Source organism: Thalassophryne amazonica, chromosome 10 (assembly GCF_902500255.1).
Source record: "Thalassophryne amazonica chromosome 10, fThaAma1.1, whole genome shotgun sequence".
Classification (NCBI taxonomy): Eukaryota; Metazoa; Chordata; class Actinopteri; order Batrachoidiformes; family Batrachoididae; genus Thalassophryne; species Thalassophryne amazonica.
Genome location: NC_047112.1, coordinates 42,591,912 through 42,610,306, shown reverse-complemented (window position 1 = coordinate 42,610,306; position 18,395 = coordinate 42,591,912). Strand labels below are relative to the sequence as shown.

At 39.8% G+C, this 18,395-nt stretch overlaps 1 protein-coding gene across 1 annotated transcript; it reads left to right on the top strand.

The window, feature by feature from the left end:
• Positions 1-7,068: 7,068 nt before the first annotated feature.
• On the top strand, positions 7,069-17,864 carry LOC117518700 (vitellogenin-2-like). The gene is made up of 34 exons (XM_034179923.1): positions 7,069-7,108; positions 9,340-9,360; positions 9,491-9,642; positions 9,761-10,012; positions 10,098-10,259; positions 10,348-10,496; positions 10,582-10,732; positions 10,827-10,984; positions 11,069-11,234; positions 11,325-11,447; positions 11,540-11,755; positions 11,858-12,075; positions 12,161-12,258; positions 12,350-12,474; positions 12,659-12,757; positions 12,848-12,967; positions 13,062-13,248; positions 13,328-13,421; positions 13,553-13,738; positions 13,828-13,981; positions 14,063-14,273; positions 14,361-14,836; positions 15,169-15,213; positions 15,362-15,424; positions 15,509-15,715; positions 15,822-15,964; positions 16,058-16,202; positions 16,301-16,430; positions 16,528-16,702; positions 16,817-16,908; positions 16,999-17,093; positions 17,226-17,391; positions 17,492-17,656; positions 17,758-17,864. The coding sequence occupies exons 1-34, from the start codon at positions 7,069-7,071 to the stop codon at positions 17,862-17,864; spliced, it is 5,091 nt and encodes a 1,696-aa protein (XP_034035814.1).
• Positions 17,865-18,395: the final 531 nt, after the last annotated feature.

The window sequence follows — 18,395 nt, the reverse complement described above, 5'->3', positions numbered from 1 at the left end:
CCAGTCCCAGCAGAAGACTGCCCCTCCCTGAGCCTGGTTCTGCTGGAGGTTTCTTCCTGTTAAAATGGAGTTTTTCCTTCCCACTGTCGCCAAGTGTTTGCTCACAGGGGGTCGTTTTGACCGTTGGGGTTTTTCCGTAATTATTGTATGGCCTTGCCTTATAATATAAAGTGCCTTGGGGCAGCTGTTTGTTGTGATTTGGCGCTATATAAATAAAATTGATTTGATTTGATATAACGGCTGAGTGGATCCTTGTCATTTGATTGGTGCTTTGTATGTCATGTGACATGGATTATTTGTCCCATTGTTGCATTTAGCCTGCAATTTGGTTCCATTTAGAGTGCAATTTGGTTCCATGTTTGGTACCATTGCACGCTGCAAATCCCACCCACTAGTGGGGGCACCGTTTAGCTAACTACAAACAGAGTTTGTTTTGCTGACCGATGACGATTTGAAGGAGCTAAATGATGGTGCTAATTCTTTGAACACACACACACACACACACGCACACACACACACACACACACACACAAAATAAATCCACTGCGCTGTAAGCCGCCTGGAGGCATGAAGAGCTGTTAGTAGGAAGTTAGAATGAAAAGCTGGATTCATTTGTGACTTGTAAGGAGGGACAGTTTTTTTTTTTCTTTTTTTGGAAGTATACAAAGTCGGCACATGGCATCGCAGACTTCATTGTCAGAATTATTTTTGGAACCCTATTTAAAGTTTGTGTTGGATTGTTGATGTCAGCAGCAGTGATGCACAAAAGCTGGACAAATCTCTGATGTGACTTTCGCTGGAGTGAGGAAGTACACAGTCTTTTTTTTTTTTTTTTGGAAGTACACAAAGTCACATGCACCAAAATGTAAGTCTCTTTTCTGCTGTTTGTAAATTAATATAATATAAAATGACAAGGATCTATTTTAGCCATTATATAAAACAAATAATGAATGTTTTTACATTCTTTCAATGGAACGAATATTTAATTCGGTGAAAGCTGAAACATACCATTCAATGAGGCGAGGCTTCGTTGAATAGTATGTTTCAGCTTTCACCTCATGAAATATGCATACCATTGAAGTCATAAACATTCATTATTTGTTTACTGGCCTTGGCTGGGGGAGTAACCACTAACTTCCTGTCCAGAAAGAGCTGTAGACTCTCATCTGCACTGCGCTGTGGAATCTGGGGAATAAGCACTGGCACTAGTTCCCCTCAGGGCCTGTACAAGACTTTGTTCAACTTCTATGCTACAGAGCAACTGCACTTCTTTTAATAATAATAATAATAATAAAATAGATTTGGATGTATTGGTTATTGGAAAAGGAATAGCTGGATATTTCAAGATTTATTTTCTGTCAGCTTTACACACACGCACACACACACGCAAGCACACACACACAATACCCTAAAAACATAGGAGTGCAAAAAACATTTTCACATTACTGTACAAAGGTAATATGGGTTTTAAATCCTGTGTCAAAACCTCCATCCATTATTTGTAATGTGCTGCCAGCTGGTAGGAAGACACAACACTCATTTCTTCAACCATGTCTTTCAGTTTATCAGGAGAGATTCAAAAGTTTCCCCAATTTTATCAGTACGTTCTGCATGGCCTCCTTGTTGGGAACACCAGGAGAATTTTCAAAGGTGCTTCTTCTGCCGTTCTGTCAATCCTCAGATGCAGATGGCGTTGACACAAGATTTTTCCATGTCGTCCTGTCCTGAGTTGCACAGCTTTCTTCCATGCTTATGCCATGTATCTTAAGGTCTTCCTGTATATTATTCATTCATGTCTTTGTCTGCCGTCCTTTCTTTCTCCGTCCAGGGTTTGTAGCAGTGCAAGACTCTTGTCAGTTGTCTTTTCTGCTTCATTCTTTTACTGTAACATGACCAAAATACTTTAGCCTCTTCTTACATATAACATCAACCACTGTTTCAGTTGAGCCTACTATTTGTCTCATGACTTCATTTCCAGTTCTATCTCTTCTGGTTACCTTCAGCATTCTTCGGAAGCACTTTATTTCCACGGTTTGTAGCCTTCATTCATCTTGTTTCTTCAATACCCAGCATTCAGAACCATATATCAGTACTGGTGTCGCAGACCAAATGGTCCCCCCTAAAAATTGGTCTGCCCTGCCTTCACTGCGACACTGACAATACCAGTGTTTTATAAGCTGTATATTTACTTGATATATTTAGTTGATATATCATTGGCACTCCAGAATTTGTGTAGCTTTCAAAGGTGCAAAACCAGTAAAAGAAACACTGTGATGTTGTTCATTTGATTTTTGGATATGATTTTTCATTCATTTCGATGAAGATGTATAATATCTATTTGGTTGTAGCGCTATCCATCTATCCACTCAAGACAAGACTGATTGAATTCTAGATCATGCCTTATCATACAGATGCAAGGAGTAGAGGTGGTGAAGGTAGATGATGAGAGTGAAGGGTAAAGTTACCAAGACTATGGTGAGACCAGCTATGTTGTACAGCTTAGAGATGGTGGTACTAACAAAAAGACAGGAGGCAGAGCTGGAGGTAGCAGAGCTTTAGTTTGGTGCAGTTTTCTTTGGTAGTGACAAGGATGGACAGGATTAGGAAAGAGCATATCATAGGGAGAGCACAGAGAGGACAGTCTGGAGACAAAATCAGAAAAGTGACAGTGAGAGGGTTTGGCCGTGTAGAGAAGGGACCCAGGGTATACAGGGAGAAGGATGCTGAGGATGGAGCCACCAAGCAGGAGGGGAAGAAGGAGGCCAAAGAGGAGGTTTATGGATGTGTTGAGGGAGGACATGCAGGTGGTTTGTGTCACAGAGGAAGATACAGAGCACAGAATGAGAAACGGTTGCTGTGGTGATTCCTAACGAGAACAGCTGAGCGAAGAAGAAGTTATTTTACAATACTTGATTGTTTGGTGACCTATAGATGTTTCAGAGCAATTTACACATAAATGACGCACCAAAATAAACAATTAAATAAATAAAGGCTTATTGTTGTGGAAGATGCATTATGATAATGGAAAATCATTTGCTTTGTACTAACTGAAAAAAAAATGGAAAATACAAAATTTGCACTGTGCACAATTTCTCCAATCACAGCCACATAAGCCACTTTTTCTGGGTTGTCTTGGTGTCTTTCCTCAGTCTTCTCCTTCTTGCACAGTCACTCAATTTTTGAGAACTGTCTACTCCATGCAGACTTACCACACAGTCCCAAACTGTTTGTATTTGATGTAAATAAAGTCCAAGACATATTCAGTAGCAGTTTTACCATCAGAGAGCCTCGTCCACAACGATCACAAAAGACTCCAAGCTGTTATTGATGTTAAAGGGGGCAATACACAGTATTAACCCCTTAACGCCCATCGTCACATATATGTTACAATCTCTGACTCAAATATGCAACTTACCAAATTGACCTGTATGCCCGTTGTCGCAAATTTGCAACATACCATCATTATTATTATAACATTATAACATAAAGTCATTACCAGAATACCCAATATTACTATCTAGTTTTTGTGCAAAAGTGAAATTAATAATCTCAACATTATTTACCATCTACTTAAAGGCAAAAACACACACAAAACATTTTTTTATATACAGCTATATAAATTCGGGCATTAAGAAGTTAAGAACAGGGGTATGTAAACTTTTGATCAGGGCTATTTGGCTAGTTTCTGTAGTCATTATGATTTAAAAAGAGTAAACACAGTTGTTTGACAATAAATGGCTTCACACAACCACTAACCATGAGTGGAAAAAAACGTTTTTGTGTTATCATTAATATTCTCTGAAAAATGCCCCCCCCCCCCCCCCCAAAAAAAACAAACAAACAAACAAACAAACAAACAAACAAAAATCTAAAATTCTGCCAGGGTATGTAAACTTTTTAGCACAACTGTATATGCATGCGTAAATAAAGTCATATGTATCTTTTTAAAGCAGACCCTAAGAGGTGTCATTTGTAATTTGAAAAAGTTTTTTGAAGTAGTCTGAGTGCCATTAATGGCATTTAACACTTCCCCATTTCATAGTCTCCACCTTGTTGTTGCAAATTTAAAACCTTGATAAAAGAAAAATGGAAACTGGATTGTGTTAAAAGCTGTCTGAAGCAAATATTGACAAAAATAAGTTGATGATCAAATAATGGAATAATTACTATTTTGGTCTATCTGACTATCTGTCTGTCTGAACTGTGCAACTACAACCCCTGGCAAAAATTATGGAATCACCGGCCTCGGAGGATGTTAATTCAGTTGTTTAATTTTGTAGAAAAAAAGCAGATCACAGACATGACACAAAACTAAAGTCATTTCAAATGGCAACTTTCTGGCTTTAAGAAACACTATAAGAAATCAAGAAAAAAAAATTGTGGCAGTCAGTAACGGTTACTTTTTTAGACCAAGCAAAGGGAAAAAAATATGGACTCACTCAATTCTGAGGAATAAATTATGGAATCACCCTGTAAATTTTCATCCCCAAAACTAACACCTGCATCAAATCAGATCTGCTCGTTAGTCTGCATCTAAAAAGGAGTGATCACACCTTGGAGAGCTGTTGCACCAAGTGGACTGACATGAATCATGGCTCCAACACGAGAGATGTCAATTGAAACAAAGGAGAGGATTATCAAACTCTTAAAAGAGGGTAAATCATCACGCAATGTTGCAAAAGATGTTGGTTGTTCACAGTCAGCTGTGTCTAAACTCTGGACCAAATACAAACAACATGGGAAGGTTGTTAAAGGCAAACATACTGGTAGACCAAGGAAGACATCAAAGCGTCAAGACAGAAAACTTAAAGCAATATGTCTCAAAAATCGAAAATGCACAACAAAACAAATGAGGAACGAATGGGAGGAAACTGGAGTCAACGTCTGTGACTGAACTGTAAGAAACCGCCTAAAGGAAATGGGATTTACAAACAGAAAAGCTAAACGAAAGCCATCATTAACACCTAAACAGAAAAAAACAAGGTTACAATGGGCTAAGGAAAAGCAATTGTGGACTGTGGATGACTGGATGAGTCATATTCAGTGATGAATCTCGAATCTGCATTGGGCAAGGTGATGATGCTGGAACGTTTGTTTGGTGCCGTTCCAATGAGATTTATAAAGATGACTGCCTGAAGAGAACATGTAAATTTCCACAGTCATTGATGATATGGGGCTGCATGTCAGGTAAAGGCACTGGGGAGATGGCTGTCATTACATCATCAATAAATGCACAAGTTTATGTTGATATTTTGGACACTTTTCTTATCCCATCAATTGAAAGGATGTTTGGGGATGATGAAATCATTTTTCAAGATGATAGTGCATCTTGCCATACAGCAAAAACTGTGAAAACATTCCTTGCAAAAAGACACATAGGGTCAATGTCATGGCCTGCAAATAGTCCTGATCTTAATCAAATTGAAAATCTTTGGTGGAAGTTGAAGAAAATGGTCCATGACAAGGCTCCAACCTGCAAAGCTGATCTGGCAACAGCAATCAGAGAAAGTTGGAGCCAGATTGATGAAGAGTGTTGTGAAAGTGTAGTGACACGGACCCACAACAGGGGGCGTAAATGAACGGACAATGAAAGAGTCAAATATGAACACTTTACTGTTGTGAAAAGCACAACCAAACACAGCAGATTACAGAATATGTACAATAGTCAATTAGCAAAGGTGACGTGTGGGCAGGCTCGAGGATACAGGACGTCTGTCCTGAGAAGAACCGGAACCACACGATTTCCTCCGCCACCGAACCTGGAGAATACTGGAGCCGCCAAATCCCGAACACCCCAGGTGGCCACTGTCTCCGCGTGTCGGATCTGGTACTGCTGGCGAGGAGCAGAGACAATCAGATGTGGGTGTGTGAACACCCAGTAACAACAACAGTGGGAATTCCACCTCCACCTCTAACACACACTCGTGCAGTGTCTGAGTAACCACTTATCTGGATATGCAGGCTGAGAAGGTTACCTCCTAAGGTAGACGATATCTCGGCAATGAGGTGGAGATGACGTCCGGTCTTTATGGAGTGGGATGATGAAGTGTAGATGGGTGACAGCTGTCAAGAGATAATGAGTGACAGCTGTCACCCCCGGCTGTGTCCGTGGCGGCAGCGCCCTCTCATGCCTGAAGCCCGCACTTCAGGCAGGGCGCCCTCTGGTGGTGGGCCAGCAGTACCTCCTCTTCTGGCGGCCCACACAACAAAGAGTACTGTTTGTCACTCATTAAGTCCATGCCAGAGACTGTAAGCTGTTATAAAAGCCAGAGGTGGTGCAACAAAATACTAGTGATGTGTTGGAGCGTTCTTTTGTTTTTCATGATTCCATAATTTTTTCCTCAGAATTGAGTGAGTCCATATTTTTTTCCCTCTGCTTGGTCTAAAAAAGTAACCGTTACTGACTGCCACAATTTTTTTTCCTGATTTCTTATAGTGTTTCTTAAAGCCAGAAAGTTGCCATTTGAAATGACTTTAGTTTTGTGTCATGTCTGTGATCTGCTTTTTTTCTACAAAATTAAACAACTGAATGAACATCCTCCGAGGCCGGTGATTCCATACTTTTTGCCAGGGGTTGTACTGTAAAGCAGTTAAAAATCTGACTTGACATTAAGGTAAATGTGAGTATAAGGTTTGATATTCTACAAGTTAGAATTTTGTAATGCTGATTATTTCATTGCATGATATGTTATAAAAAAGCTCTTGTGATTCAATTTGTTTTTTATGTGTATTATCTTTTCTAGCTGGAAAATGCAAAACATTAATTTTAACCTCCCCAAAAAGAAATATACTTTGCTGTGGAACAAAAAACTAATTTCATATTTCGAACTTTGAGCTGTTGACTTCTGGTGATAAATAAATCAAACAGGAGTCAGGTTAACCTAACTGTCACTCCTGTGACATCTTTCATTGGTTGTGTTTGTCTAATCTATATTACCAGGGCACTGTAACATCAGTAATAATGAAAAGCTGATGTTTAGTTAATGATACATTTTGACAAATGTGTGGTCAGCAAAAAACTGCCTATAAAAGGAAACCCGTGGCTGCGTTTGGTCACATTCACCAGCCATGAGGGTGTTTGTACTTGCTCTGACTTTGGCCCTTGTGGGTAAGTATCTTTTGTGTCTTTGATATCTAATAGTATATTTTATTTTAAGGAGATTGTTCAGGCAAAATAATGAAGCTGCATGTCTTAATTACCGATAAAAAAGATTGAAATGATTGATCATGACCATCCAAGATGATGTGATTTAGGAGAAACACTCAGAAATTTTTTTCACCATTTTTTCAATCTTTCTTTAAGATGTGAATTGGTTTTATTTATTATCTGTCTTCACCTCTCATCTTTTTTCATCAACATAATACTAATTTAACAATAATAACAATAAAGGACTCAGAGTATAAGATATGTCTCCATGCTGATGATGTGTTAGTCAGTTTGAGGGATCCAGAAACCAGTGTCCCCAAATTGATGGACCTGTTACAAATATATGGTGACCTGTCAGGTTATACCCTTAACATTGAGAAGACACAAGCCTTGGTTTTTAATTTTAACCCAACACAAGATCTCAAAACAAAATACAAATTTGACTGGGATTCCAACTTAATTAAATATTTAGGGGTAAGACTTACTAAAAACCTATTAAAACTTTATGACAAAAACTATCTGTCCATTAACACACGTATAAAAGAAGATTTAGATAGATGGGCCTCTTTACCTCTTGATTTGGGTAATAGAATAATGATAATAAAAACAAATGTCTTGCTGAGATTATTGTACTTGTTTCAGTCATTACCTGTTCAGATTCCTGAGTGCCAGTTTAGAGAATGGGACAAAACCATTTCTTGTTTTGTTTGGAATGGTAAAGCCCCTAGGATAAGATATAAAACTCTACAATTACCCAGGCCAAGCGGTGGGATGGGTTTACCATGCCTTAAAGATTACTACATTGCTGCACAGCTAAGACCACTTATGCTCTGGTGCAATACTGATTATATAGCAAAATGGAAGGCCATGGAGTTATCATTGTTGAATAAACCATTACAGAGTTTATTAAGTAATGTGACAGCTATTAAACAATGTAACATTCAGAATCAGTGGGTAGACTTTTCAATTAATATTTGGTTAGACCTGGTCAAACAGTTTAATCTTCAAAAAGAAATCTGTGTTTTAATGTGGCCAGTGCATGACCCTGACTATGAACCAGCCCAAACTGATAGGAGTTACACACAATGTTGAAGACATGGGATTACTGCATTGTGCCTCCTATTGGACAATCAAGAATTTATCGACTTTAAAACTATGTCTGAGAGATATGGGTTAGATTGGCAGGATTTGTATTGATATCTGCAACTTCGCCATTTTTATGTCAAACATATAAAAAATCTTCCTCAAGAGAATGTATCACTCATTACACAAATGTTCATTAAGGCCTACAAATCAAAACTGACTAGGAAAATAATTGGTGAACTATATTGGAATCTAGTTAAACTAAAAGGTAACTCTATATTTTATGTTAAGGAGAAATGGGAGAAGGAACTTGGATTTAACATCACGTGTGAGCAATGGGAAACGATAATCGAAACGCAAATTACTACTACAAATTCACAAATGTGGAGAGATTTCTCTTGGAAGAATAGTATTAGGTATTTTATAACCCCAAAGCAGACATCAAAACAAACTGGCCGTCCACCTGAATGCTGGTGGGAATGTGGTCACTGTCCCGCTGACCACTCACACATTTTCTGGGGGTGTCCTGTCCTTAACGTTTTTTGGGAGGGAGTTCACCGTACTGTCAAAGATGTTTTAGGTTATGAGATTGAATTTACTTGCTTATCTTTTTATTTGGGGAATATGGATAAAAATATACCAAAAGCTGATAGTTACATTTTAAAAATCATGATGACAGCAGGTAAAAAAGCCATAACTATGCGATGGCTTAGCAGGGACCCTCCCACCACCAGTCAGTGGATGGCCATTGTTAACAATATCCAAAGCATGGAACGCTTGACTTTTAGCTTAAGACTTCAAAAGGAAAAGGGAGACGACTTTTGGGAAAAATGGAACACATACTTTTTTAAAAGAGGTGACAACACACAATCTTTATGATTTTGTTTTATACGCTCGGCATCTGTATTTTTTTTCTCTACTTTTTACCTGTAATACTTACTGTATATCCCCCAAACTGTTTTCTGTTTTCTTTTCTTTGTCTGTTTTTCTCCTGTTCTTATTTTTTGTGAAATGTTCTAATGGAAAAATAAAGTAAAAAACAAACTAACAAACAACAACAACAACAAAAAAAAAAAACACAATGCTAATTTTCCTTTTCTATTTTATAGCGGCCAACCAGGTCGACTATGGTGAGTTCTGTTTAAAGTTTTATCTAAATGCAAAAATATTCACAGGATATTTTATTGACAAGACTGAATGTATCATATCTCAAAACTAACTGCTATTTATGATCTCCAATATACTACAATATTGTTACAGTCCCACGGTTTCCCATTGGGAAGGTCCACGTGTACAAATACGAAGGACGTCTTCTGAGTGGCCTGCCTGAAGAAGGTCTGGCAAGGGCTGGAATAAAAATCAAAAGCAAAGTTTTGATCAAAGCGTTAACACCAGACGATCTTATTCTGAAGGTAACAGCCAATATTGTGATCAAGAACATGATTTTTAAGTGTATTTTATAACTAAGACACCAGTACAGAACAGGTGTCAAGAAACTAGTCAAACCAAGTCCTTTTTTCCCCCTTATAGGTTGTAGATCCTGAAATCTTGGAGTACAGTGACATCTGGCCAAAACAGTCTTTCTTGCCAGCCACCAAGCTGACTTCAGCCCTGGCTGAACAACTCACTCAGCCTATTAAATTTGAGTACAAGAATGGAGTTGTTGGCGAGCTGAAAGCAACTTTGGACATCTCAAGACCTGTGCTTAATATCTTCAGAGGAATCCTGAACATGCTGCAGCTAAACATCAAGAAGACTCAGAATGTCTACGAGCTGCAAGAGGTATGAAAAAAAAACATGTTTCTATAGAGCTTCACCAATGTGAGACACAATATTCTGGCTCACAATGTACCAATTTGTATTAAAGTCTGGAATTCAAGGTGTATGCAAGAGCCAATATGTTATCCATGAAGACACAAAGGCTGAGCGCATCTACCTGAGCAAGACCAGAGATCTGAATCACTGCCAGGAGAGAATCCAGAAGGACATTGGCTTGGTTTACACACATAAATGTCCTGAGTGTGAAATTGTAAGTGCACTAAAATGATCTTAAACATAATGTACCATGTACTCTACACACTGCTACTCTGACAACATTGTGGGTTTTGCCTAAATAGAGAGAAAAGGCCATGAAGGGAGGTGCTGCCTACAATTACATCATGAAGCCAACACAGAGCGGTTCTCTGATCTTGGAAGCTTCAAGTACAGAGCTCATTCAGTTCTCACCTTTCAACATCTTGAATGGTGCACCCCAGATGCAGACGAAGTATGTGTTGAAATCAGAATGAACACAAACACTTAAAAAAAAAAAAAAGATTGCAGATTCATGTAACCCTTCCTAAAATCTACAGGCAAAACCTGACCTTTATGGAGATTGGAAATATGCCACTGGAGCCGGTCAAGAAACAGTATTTGCCACGTGAATCCCTGAACTATGAGTTTACCACTGAACTTCTCCAGACACCCATCCAGCTTCTGAAGATCACCAATGCAGAGAGTCAGGTAGTACAGAAAAAAAAAAAACTCTAAATACTTACCATCAACTTCTTGACATGAATTTTAACATAATAATCAAAATAATTTTGTTTTCTTGCAGATTACTGAGACTCTGAACCATCTGGTGCGTTTTAATGCTGACAAAGTCCATGAAAAAGCACCAAAGAAATTTATTGAGCTTATCCAGTTACTGAGGGTGGCTAAAACGGAACTGCTTGAGAACATCTGGAGTCAGTTCAAAGCTAAACCAGAATTCAGGTATTTGCAGCTGCTTTGCATTATGAACACCACATATAGAAAAATACTACAGATAATCAATGAATAACACCAAACATTTTTCAGGCGCTGGATCCTGGATGCTGTCCCTTACATTGAAACACATGCTAGCTTCATGTTTATCATAGAGAAGATTAATTCTGATGAAGTGACTGCTCCTGAAGCTGCTCAAGCTTTGTTGGCCTATGTGCACGTGGGAAAAGCTGACTATGAGACCATCAAGCTCATTAAGGCAGGCTGAATTAAAAATTGCAATGTGTGTTTGCAGTAATGTGTGGATTATGATGTGTTTATTCATAGCTTTGCCTTCACTTCACCTTAGGGGTTATTTAATACCAGGATTCAGCAAAACCCATTTTTGCGTGAGATCGTCATGCTGGGCTACGGCACCATGATTGCTAGATTCTGTGAAACAGAACACAACTGCTCACCGGAACTTGTGAAGGTAATATTTATCTGTATGCTTTTGACTGAAATTTTGCAACATCAGCTTTGTGAATGGAAAAAAAAAAAAAAGATTTTGTGTGCCTCCCACAGCCTATCCACGATCTTATAGCTCAGGCTGTTGAACAGAAAAAGAATGAGGACATCACAATCCTTCTCAAAGTTCTTGGTAACGCAGGTCATCCTTCAAGTCTGAAGCCAATAATGAAGCTGCTGCCCATCTTCGGCAATGCTAGAGATCTGCCACTGCCAGTTCAGATTGATGCTGTTCTGGCTCTGAGAAACATTGCAAAGAAAGAGCCTAAGATGGTACACCTGAGTTTTACATCGTGTATTATCACGTCTTTGTAAAATTCTGATCTGCTTTAGTCCTGTGCAGTGCTGGGATTCATTTATCTCCACCATAAACAGATCCAGAACGTGGCTATTGAGCTCTTCATGGACAAGGATCTGCAGCCAGAGCTCAGAATGGTTGCCGCTGCTGTGCTGTTTGAGACAAAGCTGCCATCGGGTTTGGTGTTCACACTTGCCGGTACAGTCCAGAAAGAAAGAAATCTTCAAGTTGCTAGCTTCATTTATTCCTACATGAAGTTCATGTCGAAGAACACTGCTCCTGACTATATAAATGTGTAAGTGGATAAATAATCACATTCAGACTGTATTTATTTTTAAATGGATGTCTGCGTAAAACACGTTAAAATTTTCTACTTTCAGAGCTGCTGCTTGTAATGTTGCTGTGAAAATGCTGAACCCCAGATATGAGCGGTTGAACTATCGCTACAGCAAAGCCCTGTACTTCAATGCATACAGCAGTAAGAGGATGACAAATTAATAATGTACTATCAAAGGCTTGCTTATATATTAAAACCTGTTCATTAATGATGCTGTTGTTTCTTTCTTCAGACCCTTGGATGATGGGAGCTGCTGCCACGGCCTTTTACATCAACGATGCTGCAACTCTTTTCCCGAGAGCTGTTGTGGCCAAAGTTCGCGCCTACTTTGCTGGAGCATATGCTGATGTTTTTGAGGTGAGATGATCATGTCCTGTGCAGCTAGCAAACAAATTTGGTAAAAAGATACTCAATATTATTCAGTCATTTATTTATTTTTTTATTTATTTTAATTCAACCTGATGCCTCCCCCTGAGTTTTTCCAAATCACAGTACTGTAGATTGCATCAAATCGTGGTCTTTGTGTGTGTGTGTTTTTAAGCTTGGAGTGAGAGCTGAAGGAATCCAGGAAGCCCTTCTTAAAAACCAGGCACCTGACAATGCTGACAGGCTCACCAAGATGAAACAAGTCATAAAGGCTGTAAGTTAAAAACAATGTCTTGAATGTTATCAAGGTCCACTTCCTTAAGAAAGATGTAGGCATCTCATTTACTGTCTTCTTCCAACACAGCTTAAAGATTTTAGGGCTGCCCCTGCAAGCCAGCCACTGGGCTCTCTGTACGTCAAATTCTTCGGACAGGAAATTGCATTTGTGAACATTGACAAACCCATGATTGAGCAGGCTATTCAGGTACTGTATCTTTGATATGATGTTATGACTGATGACGTGCAATTATATTGACATAAAGAAACAAAATGAGTAATAACCCATTTTGTGTTTACAGCTCGCTATGGGACCCTCAGTCAATAAATATGGAAAGCAGGCTTTGGATTATCTGTTGTCTGGATTCACACAGCGTTATGTAAAATCTCTGCTCATCGCTGAGGTTCGTCGCATTGTGCCCACTGCCCTCGGTCTGCCTCTGGAGCTGGGTTTCTACACGGCTGTTGTGGCCGTGGGGGCTGTCCAATGTAAGATCTGTTTGTGTAACCAAAATGTTGCAGACATAAAGCAATGATCCATACTGAGAATATGCTCTGTTTTTCACAGTCCAAGCCACTGTGACACCAGCTCTACCTGAGGACTTGCATGCTGCTCAACTTCTTAAATCTGATTTCAGCATGAGGGCTGCCATTACACCAAGGTTGGAGCACACATGAGAAAACAAAAAACATTTTTTCCTCCTTCCTCTTTACAGAAAATGAGTGGTTGTGAAAAAGGCCACTTTGAAAAATGCACCCAGTATATTCAACTTCATGTTTTCTTTTCTTGCAGTGTTGCCATGCACACCTACGCGGTTATGGGAGTGAACACTGCATTGCTCCAGGCCTCTCTGATGCTAAGAGCTAAAGTTCACACAATTGCTCCTGCAAATATTGAAGCAAGACTTGACTTGAATGAGGGCAACTTCAAGCTTGAGCTCTTGCCTGTTCGTGGTCTTGATAAGATTGTATCAGCAAAGTGCGTGCCTTTACTTTTCACCAAATAAAATATAGCCCAGTTACTGTATGCTTCTATTGCTCAAACAGTTATTTTATCTTCTCCAACAGTGTCGAGACTTTGGCAATTTCAAGAAATGTGGAGGATCTTGCTGCTGCTAAATTTACACCAATACTTCCTGCAAGACTTCCAGGACAAAACTCAAGACAGAGCCATATGTCTGTGAATGCTTCTCACATGTCATCTTCAGAGAATGGTGCTGGGGTGAGTTTAATCTGGACTGTGTATTTTCAGCTACAACATTAAATGTTCTAACATTATTTTGTGACTGTTGTGGTTTTATAGTCTGCCTCATCAGAAATCCTTCCTGTTGACCACCAAAGTAAAATTTACCTGAGAAGGCCCAAGATTTTTGAGAAGAAAAAGTGTGCTACTGCAGAAACCTTTGGAATCAAGGCATGTGCTGAAATGGAATCTTGGAATGCAGCTTCCATCAGAAGTGGCCCTCTGTATGCTATCTTGGGAGAACATAGTCTGTTGGTTGATGTTGCTCCAGGTGAGTAGAAACAAGTTAGGCAGTGTGTTGTTAAGAGTTGTGTGGAAAGAAAATAATGTATGTATTTATCTATTTATTTGGTTTTAGTTGCTGGACCACCCATTGAGAAGATTGAAGTTGAGATTCAGGTCGGAGGCAATGCTGCCGAAAAGATTGTGAAAGTGATCAAAGAAAGCAAGGACAATCTAAATGATAGGGATGTGCTCACAAAACTCAGAAGAATACTATCTCCAGTTTTGAACGACACCTCCTCCAGCTCCAGTTCTAGCTCTTCCAGTTCTCGCTCCAACAGTTCCTCTGCTTCCACTTCTCGCTCCAGCTCATCCTCTTCTTCCAGATCTCAGTCACACACAGTGTCATCTTCCAGTTCTCGCTCCAACAGTTCCTCTGCTGTTTCAAGCAGTAGCTCCAGCTCTTCCTCCAGCTCTTCCTCCAGCTCTTCCTCCAGTTCTTCCTCCAGCTCTTCCTCCAGCTCTTCCTCCAGCTCTTCCTCCTCAAGCAGTTCCAGGTCCAGATCTTCCTCCTCGAGCAGCTCGAAGCGCAATTCAAAGGGCTCCTCCTCTGTATCATCCAAGTCTTCAAGCTCCTCTTCTCGCTCCAGGAGGAGGATTAATGATTCTGGTATCCAGGCCAGCAATTCATCAAGCAGCCAGAGCAGCCAATCCATCAGTTCTTCACACAGTAAACAACGTAGCCAGGCCAGGAAGAGGTCTCGCAACTTATCAAGCAGCCAATCATCTTCCCAAGTAAGGATTCAATCTTCATCTTCTAGCAGCAGATCGAAGAAGTCCAGCCATCGCTCAAAGCTGAGCTACAACTTCCTGTGTTAGCATCTAAAAATGATACATAATGAAATATGTAGTAGAAATAATGTTTTATTTTGTTTTTTTGACAGCAACAGTTCCAAAGCGCAAGTTTTAAGAAGGACCACATTCACCAGGTAATTTTCACTTTTTTACCATAGTATTAAGCAGTATTCTTGTACTCAGTATAAACAAGCAAAATCCACATGAGGGTTTTTGTTTGTTTTATTGTATTTGATCATTTGTATTTTTATATTTATTATTATTATATTTTTTTTATTTCAGCATTCAGTCTCCAGGAAATCCAGCAGAAGCAGTGCTAAGAGCTTTGAAGAGATCAGTAGAAAGGTGATCAATCAGACCATATAAGAACAGTGTTAACTATTAAGTGTTTAACTGCCATTAAGATCAGTCTCGTGTTTACACCTTCAGGAGAGGTACCTTGCGAACTCTGTCAGTCCAGCTGTGGTCATTCTGATCCGTGCCGTGAGAGCTGATCAAAAGCCTCAGGGCTACCAGATTGCTGCTTACCTTGACAAACCTACAAAGAGAGTTCAGATCATTGCTGCCACCCTGGCTGAGAATGATAAGTGGAGAGTCTGTGCTGATGGTGTGATGCTGAGCTACCACAAGCTTATGGTAAAACATTTCTCTTTGCCAACAGAAATGAACTGGGCCACCACCACTAAATATTAATATGCATGTGACGACTGTGTGACATTTGAAGTCATATCATTTCTCTTAGGCTAAGGTCGGCTGGGGCGACATGTGCAACCAGTACGATGCCAAGATCAAAGCTGAAACTGGAATTGTGAATCAAGACCCTGCATTCCGCCTGAAACTGAACTGGAACAAGCTTCCATCAGCCATGAAGGACTACGCAAAAATGTAAAGATTCCCACATGAATACAGCTCACACGAAATTTCTGTCATCTTTTGTCAAAAGTTGTAGATTTGACTTGTATGTATTTATTCTTCTAGGGTCTCTGAGTACATTAAATGTGTCACTATGGGACACAGAATGATCTTCGATAAAGTATCCAGAGGTTGTAAATGTAGGGAAATCAGTCTGACAGTTGTTGCTCCTTCTGACAGAACACTGAATGTTGCACTGAAGACGCCAAAGGTCTGACGTTCTTACCCATTTTCATCAAAACCCACAAACATCCTTCCTTGTTATGTTGTGGAGCCGTATCTAATATCCTTTTCTGTTTCATATTTTAGTGGACTGTTCACAAACAGGGTGTGCCTCTCCCTATTTCTCTGCCAATTCAAGAAACCGCTGCAGAGCTGCAATTGCACAGTGGCAACTGGCGTAACGTGGCTCTACACATGATTACCAAAGCAAATGCAGGTGAGAATATGGAAAGAATCAGCCTGTTTAATGTAAATGCTACAGTGTGATTACTGGATGTGTCTTTTTTTTTTATGTTTATTATTACTGATTCTAGCTGAGTGTGTCCTGGATGGTGAAACAGTGACCACATTCAACAACAAGAAATTCCAGAACTCTTTCCCCAACAGCTGCAAACAGATTTTGTCTCAAGATTCCTCAGATGATCACAAATTTAGGGTTCTGCTTAAGAGAGACAACCAGAACCATATCAATATCCAACTTGACCGCATGTGAGTAAATGTTTTTTTTTTTTTTTTACAACAGCAAAATTAGAAAAATTAAACCAAGAATGCAAATATAATAGTTGATTCTTTTGTTCCTCACAATCCCCTATTTTTCCACAGTGATGTTGACTTGTACCAGATGGACAACAACATTACGGTGAAGGTTAATGAACAAGAAGTAACCGACAACCTCCCATATCATCATCCATCAAGTATTTTATTGAACTAATTTACACTAAAATTACTCTTTTTGAAGGTGAAAACTCAGACTCAACAGATTTTGCTTTTTTTACTCACTGCAGAGGACATTCATATCATGAAGAAAGGTGAAGCCATTTCTCTCCTTGCTAAAAGTCATGGACTTCAGGAGGTCTTCTATAATATGGACACAGTGAAGGTAAATAACTCAATTTACTAATTTTGTGACATTAGTGCCGAACGTTCACAATTCAGACTGAATCTGTTACTGACCTACATAAGTGCTTAAAATACATCTCCCCTCAGCCTGAGCTGTTTTATTTTTCTTTAGGTTCGTGTTGTGGACTGGATGAGGGGTAAGGTCAGTGGACTCTGTGGAAAAGCCGATGGGGAAAGCAAAGAGGAATACCGCATGCCCAGCGGACGTGTGACCCCAGACCCAACCATCTTTGCTCACTCCTGGGTTCTCCCTGGAAACAGCTGCCAAGATCCCTCTGGTATTTCATTTCACCTTTCTTAATTGCTCCATTGCTTTCTTTATAGGTAATAGCTTGATGTAAGCAGACATTCATTGTTTACCTTGTTTTTTTTCCCCAGGATGCTTCTTGAAGCAAGAATTTGTGAAGCTGGAGAAGCAGATCTCCATCCAGGGCCAGCAGCATAAGTGTTACTCTGTTGAGCCTGTGCTCCGCTGTCTGCCCAAGTGCACACCACAGGATCCCACTGTCACTGTCACTGCTGGCTTCCACTGCGTGCCTGTTGGTCAGTCTGTGCAAACACACACAAATACAAATATTTTAATGTGGAAAATGTTCTGTGTTGTGTAAAGATGTATTTTTTTCTCGGTCTTTCTCCTTTTGCAGATACTACTGTAAATGAACAGGATCTGAGCAGCATGCTTGGGAAGAGCGAGGATGTGAGGGAACAAACAAAAGCCCACGTGGCCTGCCTGTGCAATCAGTGTGCTTAAGCCTCCAGTCTTCACTCATTTTCAATCTTGTGTTTCAATCAACTCTTGGTGAATGTTTCACTAAAGTTCAAAATTAAATACATTTTAAGCATTTCACTGTGTGTTGTCTGAAATTGATTTTACATTCAATGAAAGAATGTGAGGAGGAAGCGTAGCCCTAAATAGAAGCCCCGTGTACACCGCCAACCCGTTCACATCTCTAACCGTTTTTCCCCACTCGACGACACACCCGCCGAGGATCAAACTCTGGTTATTGGCGACTCTGTTTTGAGAAATGTGAAGTTAGCGACACCAGCAACCATAGTCAATTGTCTTCCTGGGGCCAGAGCAGGCGACATTGAAGGAAATTTGAAACTGCTGGCTAAGGCTAAGCGTAAATTTGGTAAGATTGTAATTCACGTCGGCAGTAATGACACCCGGTTACGCCAATCGGAGGTCACTATAATTAACATTAAATCGGTGTGTAACTTTGCAAAAACAATGTCGGACTCTGTAGTTTTCTCTGGGCCCCTCCCCAATCGGACCGGGAGT

Bases quoted from the DNA above. Each gene is read 5' to 3' on its own strand.
- LOC117518700 (XM_034179923.1), top strand. From the start codon at position 7,069: ATGAGGGTGTTTGTACTTGCTCTGACTTTGGCCCTTGTGG. The intron at 13,982-14,062 runs GTGAGTTTAATC...GTGGTTTTATAG, and splicing joins CTTCAGAGAATGGTGCTGGG to TCTGCCTCATCAGAAATCCT. The intron at 15,425-15,508 runs GTGATCAATCAG...TTACACCTTCAG, and splicing joins TTGAAGAGATCAGTAGAAAG to GAGAGGTACCTTGCGAACTC.